The sequence below is a fragment of the Lepisosteus platostomus genome, chromosome 12, assembly GCF_059453375.1.
Source record: "Lepisosteus platostomus isolate fLepPlt1 chromosome 12, fLepPlt1.hap1, whole genome shotgun sequence".
NCBI lineage: Eukaryota > Metazoa > Chordata > Actinopteri > Semionotiformes > Lepisosteidae > Lepisosteus > Lepisosteus platostomus.
Window position 1 is genome coordinate 24,560,357 of NC_142622.1, and position 22,702 is coordinate 24,583,058.

Sequence of the window (22,702 nt, forward strand, 5' to 3'; positions counted from 1 at the left end):
CATAATGATGGTCTATTAGTTATGTTGCATAAACCATAAACACAAAGAGAACTGCATGAATTTCCTTCTGCTACTTAGCATACTTGGAGCTGAAATATGATTCAGTAATCAAACAATTCTGTTGTAATCAGACTTGAAGAAACTGTACCAGTAATGTGCAGTATTTCCTTCATTCCAATTCTTTTGCCTTCACCTAAAAATCTAAAATCAAATTCGGAGTAATAAACCTTAACCTCTACATGATTCTAGTTTTATCACTATACATGTGTATTGTTAATATTAAATTAAGCCATAACCCACATCCCAAGCAAACTGTAGACTAAAGATATACCTTATACAAATACTATACCTTTTTCTAATCATATCATAAATCATAAACCTATTCACAATTTTAGCCCTGCAAGCAAAACCATCTGCTCCTAACCTACATGTATATCCCTAACAGTAACCTTAACTCTGCACCCCTCCCGCCCCAAATGCTGTAGATATAATACAAACTCCCAAACTCTAATTCCATATCTCTAATCCTAATGCTTATCAATCTAAAATTAACCCAAACCATAAGTGCTAATTCACGCTCCTTAAAATTAATAATTTAACAATAACCACTTGCATTTAACAAGAACATGTCTTACCCCAAAAATTAATAACAGCAACATCAAAAACAGCAATACAGTGCATTTTATTTTTAAAAAGTAATAATCTAGTCTCGTAGATCTTTACAATTCATAAAGAGCACATAGAAAATAAAATTAAGGACAATAACAGAGCAGAGAAAATAAAAGAAAATTCCTTAACCCTTCTTTAAGTTAAGTTCTATCCTTAACTCTAACACAGCTTCAATACCTATTGTACTGTACTGTTTTGGTAGAGAACTATTAAACATATCATGAACTTTCTTTAATATGTCGGGCTGCACGTCAAAATATTTACAGTATAGCAAGAATCATATAAAATGTCAGTATCCAATGAACAGTACATAAAAAAACATTTGCTGTACTGTAGATCTTCAGATTTTGAAGATTTTGGTGATATTGATGGAGAACCATTTTTCTTTGCAATTGCTATCACATTACAATTTTATAATTAAATTGAAAAGAAGAGGCCCAGCATAAAGAAAAAAAAAATCAGGGCTAGAACCTTCCTGAAGTAATACTTCAATCCAATTAACTGGCATCTTTTTCTTCAGATCCATATGTAGAGTAGATTAGTTTATTGCTAAAGTATATGTACATTGGAATTCTTATTTGTGCTGATCTCTCAGGTCATACACAGTACAGCAGATAACACAGTACAACTACCTAAATACACTACCTAAGTAGTAAATTTATGAAATTCATTCACAACTATCAGCTGTTTAAATTAGTTAAAGAGAAAGTGCATATCACTGAGCTTCTCTAAAGCACTAAACGTGTTTGCATATGATTATAATGCAATCAGTTTTTTCTTGAGGCTTGATGTACTGTAACTTCTAATCAATGTGTTTTTATAGCATAGTAAGGCAGAATCTGCAATAGCTCCCATATTACCTTTACCTTAACAATGCACATATTTAAAATGACATTTATTTCTTGGAAGGCCAATAGAGATTTTTTTTTTTAATCTAAATATGACATGATTTTTCCTTTAGGATTAGGAAAAGAGAAATGCTTATATACTATAATCTGTCCATGATGCAGCAAATTGTGACGGTTAAGGTAATAACATAAATAAAATATATGTTGGTTACAGAAAACATAATCATGAAAAACATACCACTGAAATGTTTGAAATTCACAAAATTGTCTTTGTCCAATTTATAATTTACTGATTTATCATTTTTTACTTTCATTTTTATTTTGTATTGGCTTCCCATTAGGGAAAGGTGTACTTTTTTATTTCAAAAAGAGCTCTTAACCAAAGAAACATCGCTTCTACTGTCACAATGTACATGCACATTACCTTTGTCAGTTTAGAAAATTGAATATGACATGGTAGCTCTTTGGCTTCTTCTGATTTACACTTATAAGTGGAATGCTTTGAAATTCTTGCTGCACATTTGTATCAATTATGTTGGACTGTGACAGGAAGAACACATGAATATCTCACTCAAAGACATTTCTTCTGAATTGTGAAGACATTTTTGTATGTCATAAAAGTGGACAGTTGGAAATCCAAAATTCATTCAAAAACTGTCCAAATTGTCTATAATTATAGTACTGAACTGATAAAAGCATTCAAAATGAGTGTTGTAATAAATGTCCAATTATGCATTACTTTCCAGAAATATGGACTGTCAATCCAGTTAACACAATTTCATTGATGTTCTGTACAAGTATTTATTCTGAAGTCTGTTTATAAACATAAAGAAACATCCTTTATGTTAAAAGGTTGAAAGTTTGTTGTAAATGGTGAAATATGGAATATTTATCAAAGTGATCAAATACGTTTGAAAGCCTGTTTTACAAACATTTTAACTAACTTAAATAGACCATAACAAGTCCTGTGCATATACTCCTTAATGATGATTAGCTACTGTATGTCCTTTGAAGGTTATTTTGTGGCTGGAAAAAAATTGGCTTCTTAACATCCTACATTATGCTGGGTAGTGTAGAGAAAATGATTCAAAATGATGGTCCAAAAAATGATTTCAAAAAGAAGGGTATTGAACAAAGCTAAAGAAAAGCTGTTTAATTCCTTCCACAGGAAATACTATTATCCTCACCACACACCATCTGGATGAGGCAGAGATCATCAGTGATCGGATTGCCATCCTGGAACAAGGGAGACTCAAGTGCTGGGGCTCCCCTGCCTACTTGAAGCAAGTCTACAGCCCAGGCTACAGCCTAACTCTCATAACAACAGTAAGCCAAACACGAACAAAAATAATCTTATGGATTGCTTATTATCATTACAATGATTCTTGATAGAGAAAACTTTTTATATTACATGCTTGAAAACGTGAACAAAATACAAGTGTTTTTTTTAGGGAAAGATAAAGATAATCCTAATCCTGCTTGTGTAAGGATATTTCCTTGCTTTCTACCTTATGCTTCCGACAAACTGAAACACATTCATCTGGATGAATTTTCTAAATTTAGCATATCTGCTAAACACAGATGAGAAACCTGACAAATTTCAGTTTTTATACAGTGTACAAGTTCAATGAACAGCATTTCTTGAAACGCTCCTCAGGCATGGCATTTGGTAATTTCTCATGGGCTCATTGACTAAAAAAACTTCAAACAAACACACAAACTGTTGAAAAGATAATCTTTTGTATTTGTTTAACTTCTGCAGTTTTGATTTGCCAGTTTATCTCTTGTTGTTATGTTTGCTTCTTGTTCTTGAAATTGTAATTCTTATGCTTTAGGAAGTACATCAATTTTATTGGCAAACAACTATTCACATGGTTGCCACCTTGCCCTTTGCTTCCAGAGTCCTAAATTAATTGAGGAGAGTTTTCTGAAATGTCACTCAAATCAATTAAATAAAATGTACTGTATATTTATTTTTAGAAGTGTGGAGCCATTTAATAGTGTCTTAATATCATCTATTTGATTTGTGGAAATGGTCAGAGGAAGAGTCTGTGTGGGTTTGTTGACAGGAAATTAAAAGAATAACTTCAAAATTTCACAAAGAAACAAGAAAGGTTAATTCCATGCTGAAAAACAGAAAGAAGAAACTGAACGTTTTGGTTGTTTATTCTTCTTTAGGTATTAGGTATTAGAATTGTTTTTCCAATTCAAGTACATAATTGCATGTAGAATTCAACTCACTAACCATACCTTTTGGTTCAATGCGTGATATTAACAGAATATATTACAACACTGAAGACCTTCATATTTCACTTAATTGACAGTTCTATGGGGCCACAAGAGGGGCATCCTATCTACAGTACATGAGCTTTGCATCCTTAACTTTGTTTTATAATCATCTGACGTGATACAAATAATGCAGTAGTTGTTTTAAATACTGCTTACAAATCCCAGATGAAAGTGACTTAATGTGGGAAATACATATTGATGAGTCAGAACATCAATCTGATCAGAAGCTCCGCTGGGTTCACCCTGCAGTACATGTTGTTAATCCTGTTTTGTAAAAATAAATCCATGTATCTGTTTTGTTTAGTTACTGTGAACAATATTTCATCTTTGTACTTCTTTTATGTTTTATGAAAGAAGGACAACACACTACAGGATATTAAGATGGGTAATGAGCACGAGTTTCTCTTCACTGTTGTTTCATCTAGCCACTGTTTACATGCATTGAAATAGAAAAGTTAACTTTCAACAACAAAAAACAAAGGGTGGTAATTTCTATAAATGCCATTACTGTTCTAGTATATATTTTTCTTAAAATATTTGTGAAAAAATCATTTCCAATAACAATCCACATTCAGCTCCTCAGGATAATATCTATATATACTAGCATAAAGGATACAATTGTGATATCATGATAGTGAGGCCCTGCTTTCTAACATTGAATATCCAGAAGTTATGTTAAGAAAAGAATTAAGAAAAAAGACTTCTGGGTCACTCAAATGTTTCTGTACCCATCTCCAAACTAGTTGTTTCTTAGTCACAGTACGAATGATTAATGATAGAATGTAATTTATCACAGTAATTCCCCATGCCATGCCAACTAAATTGCCATGTTAAATTGTCTGTTCAAGAAACACTGAACTTTTAACCTGCTTTCATTCAATAATGTATTGCCTTTCAATAAAATATTCAGTGCTGTTTATTAATCATAATTAGTTCAGACAGGAAAATACTATGAAACATATTTGTTTCAATAATAAACACAAGTCTGAAAAAATCTTTTTTTCACACTTCCCTATTTGGATACTCCAGATAATAAAATCACTGGTAAGATTGTCATGTTTGAATCCTGGAAAAAGAAGGGAATCACAAGTTTAAAATACCTTCTATGGAGGCACTATATTACTATTTGAAAAATTACATTATTCAGATAGTGCTTTCCTTCAGTATTCTTTACTGATGGGGGTCCTAAAGATATTAGTAAGAGAGAGACTACCTTTGTTACCATTTCCTAAGTTAACAGGCTGGACAAAATTATAGGAAACAGGGATATCACATCTAAGATCTATTCATTACTCTTCTCCCTGGATGAAAAGATTTAAGGTAAATACCAAAGGATAAATAGGAAAGGGATTTAAGTTCTCAGCATGTTTTTATGTTCTACCCATATTTGTGTGGGTTTTCTCTTGGTGAAAACACATTTCCTTAGTCTAAATAGATACAGTATGTGCAGGTTGCTGGATGCTGGGAAACCTGGCACTGGTGTGAGTGCATTTATGTCTGTGTGTGTTTCTTGCAATGAACCATTGCATTCTTGGATAGCCTCCAGCTGCCTCCCCCCAACCCTGAATTAGATACAGCAGCTTCTCTGTAGGTATTGTTTTGTGCATGTTATTAAAAACAGAAAGTAACTGATAAAAGTTAATTTTTAGCTACAGTTATATTTAATTGTGTTAAATTCAGTATAATTCAAAGTAATCTTATACATTTTTGTTAAGAAAAATTCAGATTAAAAAAGTCATTTACATTTACTTGATAATCCCAACAGTTTTAAGAACAATTTCAGATTTTTTAGAAACAGATTATTCCACATAGTTTCAAATTAAACCTTTCTAGCCTTGTATTATAAAAAGTTAAACGTTGAAAGTGCTAAGAAAGATGCCTTCTTTTAAATAAAGCATAATGATTAGGAATAGGCAGTAAGAAATTCCTATAAAACTGTTGGATGCAATGGTAGATACATTAAAAAAGGAAGACAGGAGTTTTTTTAAAGGAAAGCACAAAATAAAAATAAATTTTATCAATTCCAAATCTATTTGATAATTTTGGAAAGTTATCAAATGATTTCATCTAGTATTTTGTTTAATTTCAGTCTTGTGAAAAATAGTGCAAGTGAGTAAGCAAGAAGAGTTATATTTGTATGTACTGTTGGTAGATTGAGCAAGATTGAGCTTGGATCCCCTCATAAACTTTTATTTACATTCCATATGGGCTAGATGGGCAGAGTGGCCTCTTCTTTATAACCCTCTCTATGTTACTGTGATTTTCAGCATTTTATAAAAAAATATTTATACTTTATTTATAGTAAGGCCTTACATTGGACATATTATGATGATTGTTTCTCTTCATTAAGATAATGTAAAAGGACAATTAAATATTGTGAAGAGATTTGATGTCACTGATTGCCTCAAATACTGTAAACAAAATCTGCCTTGGAACACTAGTTTGTCTACATTACAATATGTGTGCTGTTTTGATGTGTTTCAGTGTACTTTAAAAGTGGTTTCTTACTTTTAAAATTATATCTATGTCTACATTTACATACTTCTACCTTTTGTATTAATGTACAATAGCAGAATATACTGTATTTTTCAATGACCAAATATTCATATACAACATCAGCCACCGACCACTAGACTTCCTGGCAGTCTGGTGGATTATTTGGTCAGTTTTGGGAGGGCCCTAGCACTGAGATTAGCCTTTTATTTTTAAAGTGATTCATTAGACAATAAAACCAATTCTCTCCTTTGTTCTACAGCTTCTGATTTTTATTTCATTATATTTGTTTTATATGATTTTGACCATTTGGTTTACACTTTGAATGATTGGAAATGACTAGCCTTTCTCCTGATTTAGCTTCTTTTAATGTAGCTCTGTCTGCAGTGTATGCATTGTTAATTATAAATAAATGAGAGAAAGCTTTTTTAAATAGTGATGCTGAACAAACTGCTGTGCTGTTTGTTTAATGCAAATGTTAGTTCTAACAATGAATGTTTGTTTTGCACTTTATAATTCATTGAAAACAAATGGCACAAATTACAGTATTTTCCAAGCCCAAGCCGAGATAATATAATTGACCAGCAATGTGAACGGGATGATGCAATAATTCATTGTGGTTACTAAAGCATTAGTTAATACTTCCCGTATAAGAAATATAACTGGAACAGTGCTGGTGTGTTTTCCAAGTAATTATATTTATCATCATTATTAGAGAGCCAGCCAAGACATTTTTGGGAAATTTTGGCATGCCACATAGTTAGACAAAATCTGAGGAATTTTATTCTGAGAAAATTATTCGCTGAACATTGTAGTCTGAAACTTGGTGGGCTGTGTTATGCCAAATAAATCGATATTTATTGCACTATATCATGGTGGCACAGAACCCGACAGAGACCTACACTGAATGAAGCTGATACTGTATGTCGCACTACTTAATCACATTATGTTTTCCCAATGTACCTGTATTTTTCCCAATTGTGTTGTTTTTTTTTCCATGTTTAAATCTTGTAATTTTTAATGTGGTGTACAGCTTTAAATAGTGTCCATGATTTTTTTCTAATAACCTATACAAGAAACATTGATATGTTTGACTAATGGTAATGAAAATTTGGTGTACTGTATTTAGACTAAGACATTCTAGACTATCCCTATCCTACACTATTCAAAACAAATTGCTGTTTAGAAAACATGTTCACTTTTAACCAAATGTCAGGTGTGCTTAATATGTATAGATTTCCAGGTGTTGTGACACTTATCTATCTCAGAGTGTTGTGGGTTCATGAATAATAACATATCCTGTATATATTATATTCCACAGCTGAATGGCTACATAATTTGGTAGCCTTACAAGACCTTTGACCTGGTATTCTTAAAAATAAACTATATACAGTAGTTCCAAATCCTTATAGTATGTGCTCTTGCAAAAACTACCTTTTCTATGACCACCAACCTTTCTTAAAGGGCACATACAAAATCTCTTTACAACATGCTCATATGATCACTGTTATAATGGAGCCCATATACTGTAGGAAGCCCTAACGTTCTATTATAAAAATGACCCTTAATCTCTTTTGTTGTAACAACAAAGAAATACATCAGTTTGGGCACTGACAAGCTCTGCTTGCAGCTATATTTTTAAATATCAAATCACATTTGCTGAATCTGAGGTATAGTATTACTAAAATGTACAGTAGCTACTTTCTAATAACACTTGTCTAGAGATGAAATTTACTAGAACTAATGAACATACGGTAAAGATGTCCGTCCATCCATTTTCTAACCGCTTTATCTGATACAAGGTCGCAGGGGATCTAGAGCCTATCCCAAAAAGCAATGGGTGTAAAACAGAATACCCTCTGGACAGAAAGTCAGTTCACCACAGGGCACACACAGACATAATCACGCACACACTCACACCAGGACCAATTTTCATAGAAGCCAATTGACATACCATGTACAATATGTTCCTTGGGTTGCGGGAGGAAACCTGGAAGAAACCCATGCGAACACAGGGACAACATACAAACTGCACACAGATAGCAAGAGAACAAGTGAAAGAGCTCTTCATAAGACTTCTCTTTTTGCAGAGAAAGTGTTAGGCCTAATTCTGTTCTATGTAGGTCTCTCTCTGAGTTACCATCAGTTACTATCAGTTACCTATAGCTGAGGTCCTTTGAGAGAGAGCAATTGTCAATTGTTGTGCAACACTTTTAAGTAAAAAAATCAGACTGTGATTGGTCATTTTATCAAGTGCAGTGTTCATCATCACCCAGTAGATTCTATATTGATGGATTGTCCTAGCCCTGACAGTGGGTAATTGACTGTGACCCATAACCAAGGCCCTATGTCCAAATGTATCTCATTCTTTAATTGTATACAAAGAGCTCAAACATAGAAAGTTAATTACTGGGGATGTCAAAATCGACCCTATACATGATGTCCAAGTTTATGTAAATATCCCAGTGCATCCTTCTTATTGGGTACCCTTCTTATTAGCATTCCTAAGAAAATGACTCACTTGAGCTTTTCCTGCTCCATGTTCATAGCAACAGAAAGATGATTATTAAAAACTGTCTGAACACTTAATTCTAAGCATATGAAAGTCATAGTCATAAAGTGCAGAATACATCACATAGAAGTAAGATGGCTGCTGCTATGTTATAATAGCTTAGAATAAGAAACTAGTTCCAGTATTTATCCCTAAGTGCATGTTACAGATTTGACAAAAGCCGAGAAGACTGACATTTGGCTATTGATATTAATCAGTCTTTAATCATCTCCATATGAATCACAAGTCTAAAACTGCACGCTGAGTGGGTACCATTACTGGTTGAGCCACTCAGAAGCAGCTGCATCAGCTTCACCTCCAATTATCGGTTTGTAGCTGTGGTAGTATACTTCTAAGTGCTGTGTTGTTAGTAAAATCCTTTCTGATTTAACAAATACAACAGTTCCCTAAGAGTTCCCTGACTGCACAATTAAGCTATATGTGCTGCAGAAGAAGATATTTGGCATAGCCTTAAGCAATTAGTCTCATTGTGTTCTTGGAGGTTTCAGAACTTCATAGCCCAGGAATGTGTTAATAAAGTTGTGTCACGCTCACTTCTTGGTGGGCTTAATATCTGGTGTTTTTCTTCCAACTTTAGTAATCAATAAAATAATGAACTTAATAATTTTCTTAGACAAATACAGAATGCTACCTAAGATACTGTATTTTACATTTGATTACTCAAAACACTTCAGTAAAAGTGACTTATTATAGACCCATTGTTTCAAGTACTACACTTACAGTATGCTGTTTATTAAATAATTAGACCCACTATGTAACCGAGGTCAGAACAAAACACAAAGGATACCATGCCCTTTGGGAACATTGGGAGGTTAACACCCCTGTGTTAATGGAATGCTGGCAACATTACAGTTTGATTCAAGGCTCATTTATGAATGCATGAAAACATGGTCCACTCTGTTGGCTGAATTGAATGTGCAAATATACCACTGTGTATCACACTGTGATTGATTTTCTTTTTTATGTTGCCTGCCATGGTATATACTTAATACAACAAAGGTACAGTTTTTTTTTTTTTTACCCCAGGATTATTATTTAACAGTTTACATAATACGAGTATATTTGCAAAAAATATGTTTCTTACATTTAGTTATTGACACTAAGCATTTATTTGACTGCATTTGCCATATACAGTATAAGCCACTCATTAAATAAAATCAATAGTGCATGAGTTTTAATGTTCCATGTTGACTTGGCACATATATGGCACATTAGAAATAATAGTCACTATGATTTAAGGACTTCTTAATGTGTCAGTGTCACTGAAGAATTATGCTTTAATTTTTTAAACTAGGATTGTTCCTTTACCAGCTGTATGGTATATTCAGATTCCGGTTCAAATTCCAGTGTCTTAAGCATTATTGGCAAATACTTTTAACTTTGGCATTTTCCATCATATTAATATTTCCTTCCACTGGCAACAGTATTACCACTTTTGTTGTAAACACATTGAAACTGTTATAGCATATTTGTACAGTATATTATATTTCTGATTATACTGTATTTAGAATTCTAAACAGCAGACAATAAAACTTTGTGATATTATATAGGTTTTATTGTAACTCAAAAGGTTTTCAGGTAAAGAAAACAGTAACAGTTTACTTCAATCCATATGAAAATACAGTACAAGTTTAAATTTAAGCTTCATTTAAAGAAGCAAAAAGTGGGCATGCCATGTTTTGAATCGCGCTCCACACACTGTCCAGCATCCAGCATGTGTTTATTTTTATTTTATATTATATTGCCTGTGATAAAATTAGTTTACACTGATTTTAACGTGTTTTCAGGGTCTTAGATTGAGCAGTCATTAGCCGAAAAGTTGCTGAATGCAATCATAGGTGATAACTCAGATGTAGAGGATTTGTCAGATGGTGAAGATGTTGAGCCAGGTGATTATGACAATTCAACTGATGATTACTCTCCACCGGATTCACCAGAACCTGAACATCAGAACAGTGATGACAGTGACAATGAGCCGAGACCCAGTGGGCATGCCCGCAGGCGTGGTGAATGTTGGGTATGCAGTGCGTTCACTCCTGACTTAGTTCATTTCCTGGCTGGAGATGACACCTCTGTTGATTGACTTGATTGGCAGCCACTGGACTATGTTGAACAGAACATTGGTTGATGAAACTCATTTCTTATTGTATAAATGCTATGTCACTGGCTACCACTGGCACATGTCTCAACACTACAGTTGCTGAGATTTATCATTTTTTCGGTGCACCTATTTTGATGTCATGTGTGCCATATCCACAAATTAGAATGTTCTGGTCCAATGCTTTACAAATTCCTGCCATTAATGTCACGATCACCATCCCTCTTCTAGAGGGCCCTCCAACCCTTTTGTATTTTAGTTTCATTATTACATTCACCTGTCCCTTGTTCCCCGTTTATTATTTAAACCCCGTGCCTCCAAAGCTCAGTGCTGTGCATTGGAAGATGGCACCCGAAGGCCTGCCTACCATCATGTCACCCCATGCCCGCAGCTTGAGGGCATAGGCTTCAGAACGGCGTCCTGAATAGCTGAGTTCTGGGCTCGGAGCCTCGTTAACCTATTTGTAACTTCCTTGTTCCTGTTCCTGTTCCTGTCCCTTATCACGTTCCTGGTTTTAACTGTTTGTCTTGGATGGATCTCCCGGCACCTGGACCCTAGACTGCACCCTAGTTTTCCATTTGGACTTCCCTCATTTGGAATCATTTGCTTACGCTCCCCCCCTGTACCTGGATCACTGTCGGCACCGCCTTCTGTTCATCATCCTGTCCACTCCTCACCGTGTTTTCACTATTGTCCTTCTCCAGTCTCTTCTGGATTATACCGTCTTCATAGGGTCCTAAACTATGCACTTCACGGGAGTCAGGACTGGCTTCCATTACAATTACCTTATCACTAGTAACAGATTCTTCAAATTGAGAAAGTGAACACAACTGTTTCGCACTAGTTATTAGGCAAGACTTTTTAGGGACCGACTGTAGAACTATTGTTTTGAATGATGACATCAGTTTTGTTTGCACTGAAAGTTTCTAACTTTTTTCATACTGATTGCAGTTTTGAATGATAACATCATTTTTTATTTGCATTGGAAGTTTCTAACTTTGCATACTGATTGTAGTTTTGCATGCTGACAGTTTTTGTTTGCACTGCAAGGTTCTTACACTGAAAATGACAGTGTGATGCACACTGGTCACCTTCTTGTGATTTGCAGTAAGGTAATTTTAAAATGTTACCCCGCTGTCCTTATATGAAAATAAACCCAGTGTCCTCATATGAGGAAATCGTTTATTTCACAAACTACTTTCTGTTTCAAGACATTGCTTAGTTTTCATAGTTATCAGGTGCTAGTAGTTACAAAAAGCAAGGAGAAATTAAAAATGCTCAGAACAATATGGTCAGGATCTCAGGGCCTTTTAAAGATTTCATTTTCTTTATTTCAATTGTATTTCAAAGCTCTTCTTCTTGTTTTTCTCTAGGCAATAATTTAAGTTATACTTCTGCCCCCTTAAACATTGGAAATCAAACTTTTTTAATTTCATTAAATCATTTAATGCTGGTATGTGTAAATCCTTTCACCAAAAAGAGATTTCTAGTACTTCCTAGTCAACATTTGCTGTTAATATTTTATAAGATGCCTTGATGTGAACATAATGTTGGGTTAACCTCTAATAAAAACTGTCTCAGGTATAAAATAATGGACATTTGTTTCTGTGAGACTAATGTTCCACAGACTGTTCCAATGTCTGCATTGTTCAGGCATTAATATACAGTAGGCCATTTTTCCCACTATCATTATTTTACAGCATTACTCAATCAAATGCTCATTCACCAGAGGGGTTTTGCCGTTTTAAAAGTGCTAGCAGGCATGCTTACCATGAGTATATTAAGAAATGTGATATCTAGAAACTGAATAATTCATTTGGTAATAATTGAGAAGAGTCCTTATCTCCCAAAAGGTTTCTTGTGAAAATCTGTGAAATTACATTTTGTTGTAAAAGCATCATTACAGAATCTTTGTACTCCTGCACTTTTCTTATCTAAGATGTTACACTACTGTTTATCCATTTACACTATATCCAGGATTCTAACTGCAAAACTTAATCTTTAAAAAAATGTTTTCAATTCTTCCAAAACATTAAAATATGAATTATTAATTTAAATACACAAACAAATAAAAACTACAGAGCACAAAAGCATATGAGAAGATATAGACAAATGCTTTAAGTTTAAGTTTTCTAAAAGTTTATCATATTTTCACATCATTGCACCTATGGAACATTTAATACTAAGATACATTTGATTATCTTGACAATGGACACTTCTATTTGTAAATGTCTTTGATAAAAATTAACTTTAGAAAATGCGTGTTAATTTCTATTTCCATAGAGGCACATTTCAAAATGATTAAAAATATATTGAGAGACAATTAATAGGAAACAAAAGCTATTGGTTCCAAAAATCATTTTTCAGAATATATACTATACCACATTTAATTAAGATGAACAATGGTTATATTTACATTTTATGTCAACCATTTAATACTGTAGCGTTTACAGGTTCTTTTCAGGACAAAGGACCAGTGGAGACGCGATTAACAAACCAAGCTAGCTTTATTCATTAACAACCACACAAAACCAAACACAGGATATACACGCACATGATGAGACTGACGAAACACGTACACATCTTTAGGGTGGTAATTACTTAACAACACGCTATACTTTTATAAGACTACACAGGGCACTAGAACTACTAGGACATTATTTACACAGGTAGGGTCAGCCGCTGGTCATCGTGCTGACCCTCAGACTCTCCCCGGCTACCACTCCCAGCATGCCCAGCGGTACTACCACCAGGCGAGGGCGTTACAATACTTTGTTAGTACCGAAAATGATGGGTAATCATATCATCCATTACATTTTGTAACTTCTATATTGTATGGGATACAACCAAAAACTAATTTTACAAGGGTATATTTTACATATACTGTATGTCCTTTTATCCACAGGCATTTTTGAGTCTTCTCCAGGACACAGACGTAAAAGACTGCACTTACTCACCAGACGCAGAAGCTTTTACTGTCGGCAGTGTCACAACAATTAATAATGATGGTAACTACTGTAACTTATAAAGATTTACATTTGCAGTTTGGCTATAGCCATAATTGAGTTTTTATGCCAGTAGCCTAAAGATGTTATTTGACACTTGTCTCCTTAAGCAGCAGACTGTATTTTAACATTGCTTCCACTGCAATTAAAAACAAATGTTTTCTTTTCCTTAGTCTCTAGGCAAGTGTATTTTTCCCCTAATAAATATGAATGTCAATGAATAATTCAAAATGAGAAATTTCTGAAATGGTAATGGTAATAATCAAATTACAATTGTACTTTCAGAATACTTGTAAAATTGTGTAGTTTTGGTAACATTAATGATCAATCCTAAATTTGCTTTGGAGGTTCAGTGTGTGCCCCATCTCGCAAATACTGTACTTATCTCAAAATGTAATGTAACTTATCTGGATATATAAATTAGCTTACTGTATATGCAGTTTGGTTTAATACAAGTTTGAGTGATTTTCAAAACTGAAAATATTATCACTCTGCAAACCTGAGAGATAATATCTTATGAAAAAAAAGAAAAAACACATGCATCATTTACACTCTCCACTGGCAAACTGTCAAAAAGTACATTTGCTGGCAATGAAGTCTGTATTTTAAATTACAGATGCAGCCACTCAGAACATGCATAAGAACTCATACAGTAGCTGCGTTAGAGGTGTTGCGGCCCACTTCGGTGTAATTCAGCTGTATGATTCACCGGCCAAAGATGATTGATAGGTGGTGCATTAGGTCAGCAGCTCTCCACATTTTTGGAAGTGCAACCCCTTTGGACGAGCCACAAAATGTGCGACGCCCCAGGCAGAAAAAGCACATTGTCAATCATATGAAAAATAAAATGATAGTGGAAAAAAATTACTCACTTAATGAGATGGTTGCGCTTGCATAGAAGAAGAGAGAACTTCTAGTAGGGGATTTGTTGGTTGAGGTAAAGACGCAAATCATGTTAGTCCCTGAGATGGGCTCTGTATTTGCTCTAAGTTAACGCTGAAAAGCCAGACTCACAATGATAGGTTGATGCGTATAGGATAATTTTTTCAAGAACATGTTACTCTGGTCTTGGTATTCACCGTGCACAGAGATCCAAAAGTCAGGCAGTAGGCTCTCTGCAAACATGTGCTTGAGAGCCAAGTCCCCTGTAAGATCAATCAATGATTCTACCAATTCAATTGTTTGTACTGTATGATAAGATAAGATCACTTTGTTAGCCATATACAATTTCTTGCATTAGGAATTCATCTTTTCACATACCCCAGCTTGCTCTCTATGAAGCACATAGACAGGGAGAGAGAAGCTTGAACTCAGAGCACAGGGTCAGCCATTTATACAGCACCCCTGGAGCAGCTGGAGTTAAGGGCCTTGCTCATGGTTCCAACAGAGTAGGATTCCTCTGCCAGCTGCAGGACTTGAACCAGCAACCTTCCAGCCTCAGGCACAGATCCTTCACCACAGTGCCACTGCTCCGCCCATGTTCTCCCTGTGTTCACATGAGTTTCTGCCAGGTGTTCCCGTTGCCTCATACAGTCAAAAGACATACTGTACTAGTAGAATACTCTTCTTTAAAAAATTGGTCCTGGTATAAATGTGTGTCTGTTTGTGTCTATGTGTGCTCTGCAATAGATTGGCTTCTCATCCTGGGTGTATCCTGCTTTGCGCCTGTTGCTTGCTGGTACAGGCTCCATCTCCCCATGATCCTGTATTGAATAAAGTGGATAGAAAATGGATGGAAGGATTAAAGAACATACATTAAAAAAAAAACAACCCCATTGTAGGTTTGGTCTTATGCTTTGGATTATTGCTTTTGCCTGTAGTTTACCCCATCCATTTTTCCTTCCCTGTAGGGATGATGATTGAGTGGTGTGCTACATCGGTTTTGCACTACTGTAGATCCAATATAGATTTCCAATATACCAGAAAGGTCCAATTTTGTCTCTTCTGATCTCAAAATCTTTGGCTGCTTGTTTGCAGTATCACTTAAATGCTTTAGTGCTACAATGGCATATTGGGCAGTTTAGTGGATTGACCAGGACATAGTTTACTAACCAACATTTTTTCCCATCTCGGACATTAAAGCTCTTTCAAAATTGTTGCTGGCTTACGATGACATCCTTTATCAGTTTATTCTTGCCTTTCTGCATACTTTGGGACAGCTTGATTTAGGCAGGTACTACTGGAGGTAGAACGTTGTGTCTTCTATTTCGTGGTGGTATGACTAGAACGTACTGTATACAAATCCACAATGGGAGATACTGGACAGTGCAGGAGGCTTTATTGCAGATAGTTAAATAAAACCCTATAGCACATCCTCTCAAGACTACTAATTCCTCAACTAATACTGTGAAGCCATTTATATCTCATTCCATTTATTATTATTTCAATGCATATCAGTCATACCCATGTGAGAATCTGCCCTCTAAATCCTTCACCAATTTTATAATTAACTAAACATCACCTAGGCTTTTAGTTGCAGTTCACCTATAAACAGTCCCCTCATAGACACCTTACCACAACAGCATCTAAAATCTTACTCCATTTGCTTCATCAGTTGTGTTTGCTGTACCTGTAGTTAGAAAAACAACAAAAAAGCAAAACATGAATTTCATGATATCTGCAGTCAAAATGTATGTCTTAGTCAGGCAACTGATCTGAACTGGATCTGACACTGATCTGAAATACATTTAAAACACCAAGCTGAATGCTTTAAATAATTTATATGGTCAATCATGACACTTCTTTTTTACATCCTTTTATCACACTTTTGAATGATTTTTGAATGCACTTTGAGTAGGGAAGGATCATGATGCAGGCACACACAGCAGAATTCATAACATAGTTTCAATTTTCAACAGATAATGATTTCCCTATCAGTTTATACAGTATGCAAATTCCTAGGCATGTTTTTAGCAATGGTACTTCTTGTGACTGTGACTTGGTGAAGTACTTTTGGACCAGCAAGAACTATCACTTGTAAGATTTACTGTATTAAATTTTAGATATATTCAAGTTTTTCCCCCCATTTAAACATTTATAATTGATAATAAAGGACTTCAGACAGTTTAAAAGCCATAGGTCATACTTTTAATTTTGATTTCTTCACACTGCATAACATAATCAGCTTTTAAACATTTAGTTTGCTTTCAATTTTGCTACAAGGTTTCTGGAAAATATAATCTAGGTGTAGATCAATTATTAAACTGCATAGTATTGTAAGAAGCGTAATTAATTACAGTGACGTTTGTTTTAATGTTTGACAGATCTGACATGGCTCATTAGGGACACAGGAGCTGGGTTATGTCTCAGACAGCTTGCTGCTCTGTTGATCAAGCGCTTTTATCACTGCCGGAGAGACTGGAAGGGAGGCGTAGTTCACCTCCTGCTGCCAGTTCTTTTTGTCACCATGGCAATGGCTCTGTTCACCGTGAAACCACTGGTTATTCATTACCCAGCACTCAGGCTGACTCCCCAGATGTACAACAGCTCTGAAGGATGGTTCTTCAGGTATGCCAATTTAGCACACAACAATCTCCTGAGATATTTTCTCTGTGTGTATACACAGGAGGTTTGTAACAAGATTTGGGGGTTCCTTTTTCCATCCATTAACAGACAGCCAGTTATTCCTGGTAAGGGTCATGAGTTCTCAGAGTCTAGAGGCAGTTATTGCAGATATTAAATAGCTTATAAATTGCAGTAAATAAGGACAAGGTTGGATAAAACCCCAGAAAGCATAGCTTTTAAAGTTCATTATTAGCACAAAAAGAGCCACACAGAAAATTATAAAAACTTCAGGAGAGTAATATAAAAATGAACAGATAAAGGTTGACACTTTTGACGTACTAGGAACCAAGAAATACATAATCATCAAAACTTAATATTTCCAGGATTGGCTTTCAATCAATATGCAGTACGTACTGTATTACCCTGTATTTATTTTATATAATTCAAGTTTCATATTATCATTGAATACCTCACAAGATTTATCACATTAGACATGCCCCACAGGTCTATTGATTGATTTCTAGCTGTGACAAACTGACAAATATGGATTAAAAACACAGGGAACTCAAATAGTTTTTCACAGCTTTAGACTTTAAAGAAGAAATTGGGATGTCTTTGTCTAAGTGTTTTAATGATAATACTGTTGAACAGTATGAATTATATTTTAGAATATGGTTAATTACCTTAATACCAAACATTCATTGCCCTTCACACAGACTTACTACATGTGCATCAAGAATTTATCCAAAAGTAACAGATCCCACTTTAAGATGCTTTAACAATGTACACTATGTGGTTTAATAAATAAATAATAATTGGCTAAAAATCTAAATATGGAAAAACATATACAGTATGTAATATTTCATAAAAGATTTTAAAATAAAGGCTTTTAAAAGGCGCATTGAAAATAAAAGTACTGAAGACAGTTGAGCTGTTCAGATATGCCTATGGGCACATTGCTTGTCCACATCATTCACTACTCACCAACAAAAGTCTTCCCCACTCATTTTACATTAAATTGATGAATATAAATATTTATTTTAAAAATAACTGAAATAAAACTATATAATATTTAAAGATTTCACATTGATAAATATGAGGAGTAGCTTTAATTTGGGGATTCAACCCACTGCCTTGGGGCTAATCATAGTGTTCAAATGTTCCATGTAAATAGTATCAAATTTAGGCCAGAAGCGAGCCGTACCAGAACTTAATAATGCAGCACCAACAACTTTTTTATTGCAATCAGACAGATAAGCCCTAAAAATAAACATGAAAACATGTTAACTGCAGAGGGTTTGTCAGAATCTGCTAAAGTTATTAATGAAAGTTTAAGGAAGACCTTGTTTCCCACCAATCACCCATTACAACGTCACTATACTGTACTTACAAGTCTTCTTCCCCTGAAATCACTGCTCAGCAATCCACCATTGCCATTGTAGCAGCCTCTTGGTTGACCAGACACAGAGGGGTCATCATGGGTCCTGTTTAAAAATTACTGAATTGTACCTTACCATTCCCATACCATATCATCCAGGTTTCTAAAATTATTCTGTGTTGAAGTTATTGAACAGATTATCTGTGAAGCCTCAACCTTTCACTGTAATTTCTTAAATTCTGTTAATGAATTTTGCAAATATAGTATCTTTCACACAGTATCACATTTTTTCAGTATGTAATTGTTTATTTCTACTTCAGCTCTGATGATTTTGTGCCAGACAACTTAACAGATGCACTTCTGTATCATTTTGGAGGAGTAAATCTGTGTGATAACCAGACAACAGAAAGGTTAGTTTTTAGACAATGTCTTCTAACTGCGACAAGTATGCAACATGTTACTGTACACATTTTACCACCTCATGAAAGCAGACCTCTCAGAAATACTATGCTACAGTATGTTAGTGTTATCTAATTATGTTTACTCTTTTGTAGTCCTCAAGTAAAATAATACCTGAGCTATTCCTGCAATATCCTGGTGACAAAGAAATAAACAAGCAAAGCTACAAGGCTAATTTTACTAGTCTTTTACATAAACAAAACTATGTAATATTAATAAAACTACTATATAGTATACAGCTATTGAAGGGGTGTAACTACAGTTCTGTAGATACAGTAAATTATGTTTTAATAAAACTAGTAAATCTGTCCTAGTCCATGTTTATTAAGCTTGCATTCTAAATTTAAATTGTCTTATATCAGTGCATAACAGTAACTTAATTGACAACAAGTTGAGTTATATTTTGTTTCAGTATGATACTTAGCCTGAGAAGAACTAGTTATGACTTTATTTAATAACAAGCAAAAAATGTAGCCAAGGATGTTCTAGTTTTGTTGCAATGCTTTGGTATCAAACAGCATGGTCTCTATCTAACCCATAAAAAGTTGTTCACATCTTGGATTTAGACATTGTAAATGTGTAATTTTTTTTTCACACTTGTCTTGAACTTGAGTCTTTCTGGTCACTTGAGTGTTATCTTTGGTCTAGAATTCCATGTCTCATACTCATCACATTCTGTAAGTTTTCCGAACTAATGATCAGCTGATCAGAACAGGTTTGCTGATTCTGCTCTCTCTTCATCGTCTTGCTTGCCCATTTCTGATACTCTGGATGATACTCTGGGCACAACTAGCATAAGAGATAGATAAAACTGTAAGAGGAGCTAAGGTGCAAATGATTAATAGCTTTTGACTTTTAACTACTCTTGAAACCTTAGCTCCTCTTACAGTTTTATCTATCTCTTATGCTAGTTGTGCCCCATGGTTCAGTATATTTACCAGTTGTCCTCAATGAAGGCAGTCTCCCACAAACTAGAATGCAGGTGCCGTCTTTCTGGCTTGAATGTACATCTTCCGTCTTTGAAGGAGTACTTGATAGTGTACAAAAATCAATCACCACCACCAATTGATTGCTAAAGCCACTTCATTTCCTGCTTCTTTCCATTTTGCAACAACCAAGATGAACAATATGCAGTACCATATTCTCTGTGCCACACTTTCCACTACTACACCTCCTTCCTGGATGCCTGTTTTTTCTCTTTCTTGTTTCTCTCAACTTGACACTGCATGCCTACTGTAAGCAAGTTGGTATAGCATATGAAACCCACCACCTATCTACTAGATCCCAATCCTTTTGTTTTATTTCAATCCAGTTTTCCAGCCCTCTGCCCTCCTTTCCTCAACATAATAATTGAGTCCTTGATCACTGAAGTGGTACCGACAGCCTTTAAAATGGCTTCTGGTCCACCTGATCTTAAAAAAAATTGGCTATGAACAGCGTAACCGTTTTGATCCTATATCTAACTTATCTTTTTTTTGTGAAAATTTAAGAACATGTTGTTAAATACAATTTAGCAATCGACTTATTGCAAATATGTTTACTCTCCCACCCTGCGACTATTTTTAGAGTTTCTAAAATCCTCCTTAAATGGTTCAACTCTTATCTTACTGATCAACGACACTTTGTTTCTCTTGGGGATTTTAGTTCTGAAGATGGCTTCGTTAAATCTGGTGGTCCCCATGATACTGGGCCCACTGCTATTTAGCATTTACATGTTCCCAGTTGATCAGAAATTAAAAGCACATGGTCTGAATTATCATTTTATGCTTATAACACTCCAATATATGTCCCTACTAAACCTGACACTGAAATAGCTGTTTCTACGTTTTAATTGCATATCTGATATAAAAACCTGGAAGACTCAAAAAATTGCTTAAACTGCAAAAAGACTGAAGTTTTACTACTGTGCACCTCCCATCATATACGTAAAGCCAATGTAGTATCCCTATCTGTGAATGGCACTGTTGTAACAGAAGAAATAAGGTTCTTGATCCCGAGATGAAGTAAAACAGATGAGTTTATTGCATGCAAGGAACAATAATGCCGAAGTCTTGTTTCCCGCAAGAAACAACAAAACCGAAGTATTGTTCAACGTACTGTTACAAACTTTTGGGTTATATAGTGTTTTCTTCTCCGTTTCTGACGTCACTCGGTCTGATGGTAAAGAGGGGGGTTCATGGTATTTGGCCAGTTTACGATGTTCTGGGCAAATGGTCAGTTTAACATTACACCCAGGGGGGTTCCTAGCTTGCATCTGCAATCCTTATCAGTTAACCCCCTTTCCTGCCATAAACCCCAGCTTGTGACTTAGAAGTCTAAGCCCCCTACAGAAAGGATTAAATTCAAACCCCCGTCTTCACATCTTTCTTCATTCCCCCCTTATAAAATATGGCATACGTCAGTGTAGCCTATTTTTATACATACAATGTCAGGGCAGATCTTTCCTTTCTTGGCGAACAGGTATGTATTGCCATGTCATTGTACGTTCCACGGTTATAGCAAGATGTGATACATGTTTTTGTGAATGTGATGATTACAATTATACATATAAACAATACTACTCCTACAGATAAACACTATAAAAAGGTTCCACCCCAGGCCCCAAACACAGACTTTACCCAAGACCCAATTCCCCAATTTTCAGTATAATAGTCCTGATATTTCTGTCCCTCATTGTAAATGTGTTGGGCCAGATCTGAGATGTGCTCAGAATTATCAGGAATATATGTGCAGCATTCAGTGCCAATTACTGCACAAGTTCCTCCTTGGGCCGCCAGTACATAATCTAAAGCTAGTCGGTTCTGCATGGCCACTGTTCTGAGGGCTACCATCTCATCATTAACAGCCTTCAGACTAGATGAGGTAGAATTTGCTAATTCTTCTAAAGTCGAGGCCATTTGAATTAACTCTCGACTCAGAAAGTTCATGCCGGCTTGTGGAAATATTATACCTAAATAATATTCCCAATCAGCCAATTTTCTTTGTGGTCTGTGGTTAGGTCCGAAGGGGGTGTGGGTTTGAACACGGATATGAGGAACCACATATCCTAAAAAACATGAGCCAGACCACTGGGCTGGCAACCATGGGTAGGCTCGTTTTCCACAAATGAAATATGTTCCGTTTGGCGCTCCCCATGCCTCTGAAAATAAGAAACTTACCGAATTGTGGGGTGTGCCGATCCCATCCTGGAATTTGGAAGGTAGAGGTGGATATATTTGCAGCGATGGTAAGGTTGCAACGACTCCATCCAACCAAGTGCAGACCATTAGTGTGCTGAAAACATATGTTTCCCTCACGTTCCTTATTTAGAGTCAGGTATGGTGGTGTATGGCTTCTGTTATATTTAGGAGCGTAAGAGCCTGTGAAACTCGTGGGCTCTAAGCCTCG

At 35.3% G+C, this 22,702-nt stretch overlaps 1 protein-coding gene across 1 annotated transcript in view; it reads left to right on the plus strand.

Moving 5' to 3' along the window:
• LOC148651334 (ATP-binding cassette sub-family A member 13-like) overlaps positions 1–22,702 on the plus strand; it is a 123,025-nt gene that overhangs the window by 24,698 nt on the left and 75,625 nt on the right. Inside the window, 4 exon segments of the mRNA XM_088602304.1 lie at positions 2,686–2,843; positions 10,667–10,888; positions 13,875–13,977; positions 17,238–17,481. Coding sequence (XP_088458430.1) covers positions 2,686–2,843; positions 10,667–10,888; positions 13,875–13,977; positions 17,238–17,481 — 727 coding nt within the window.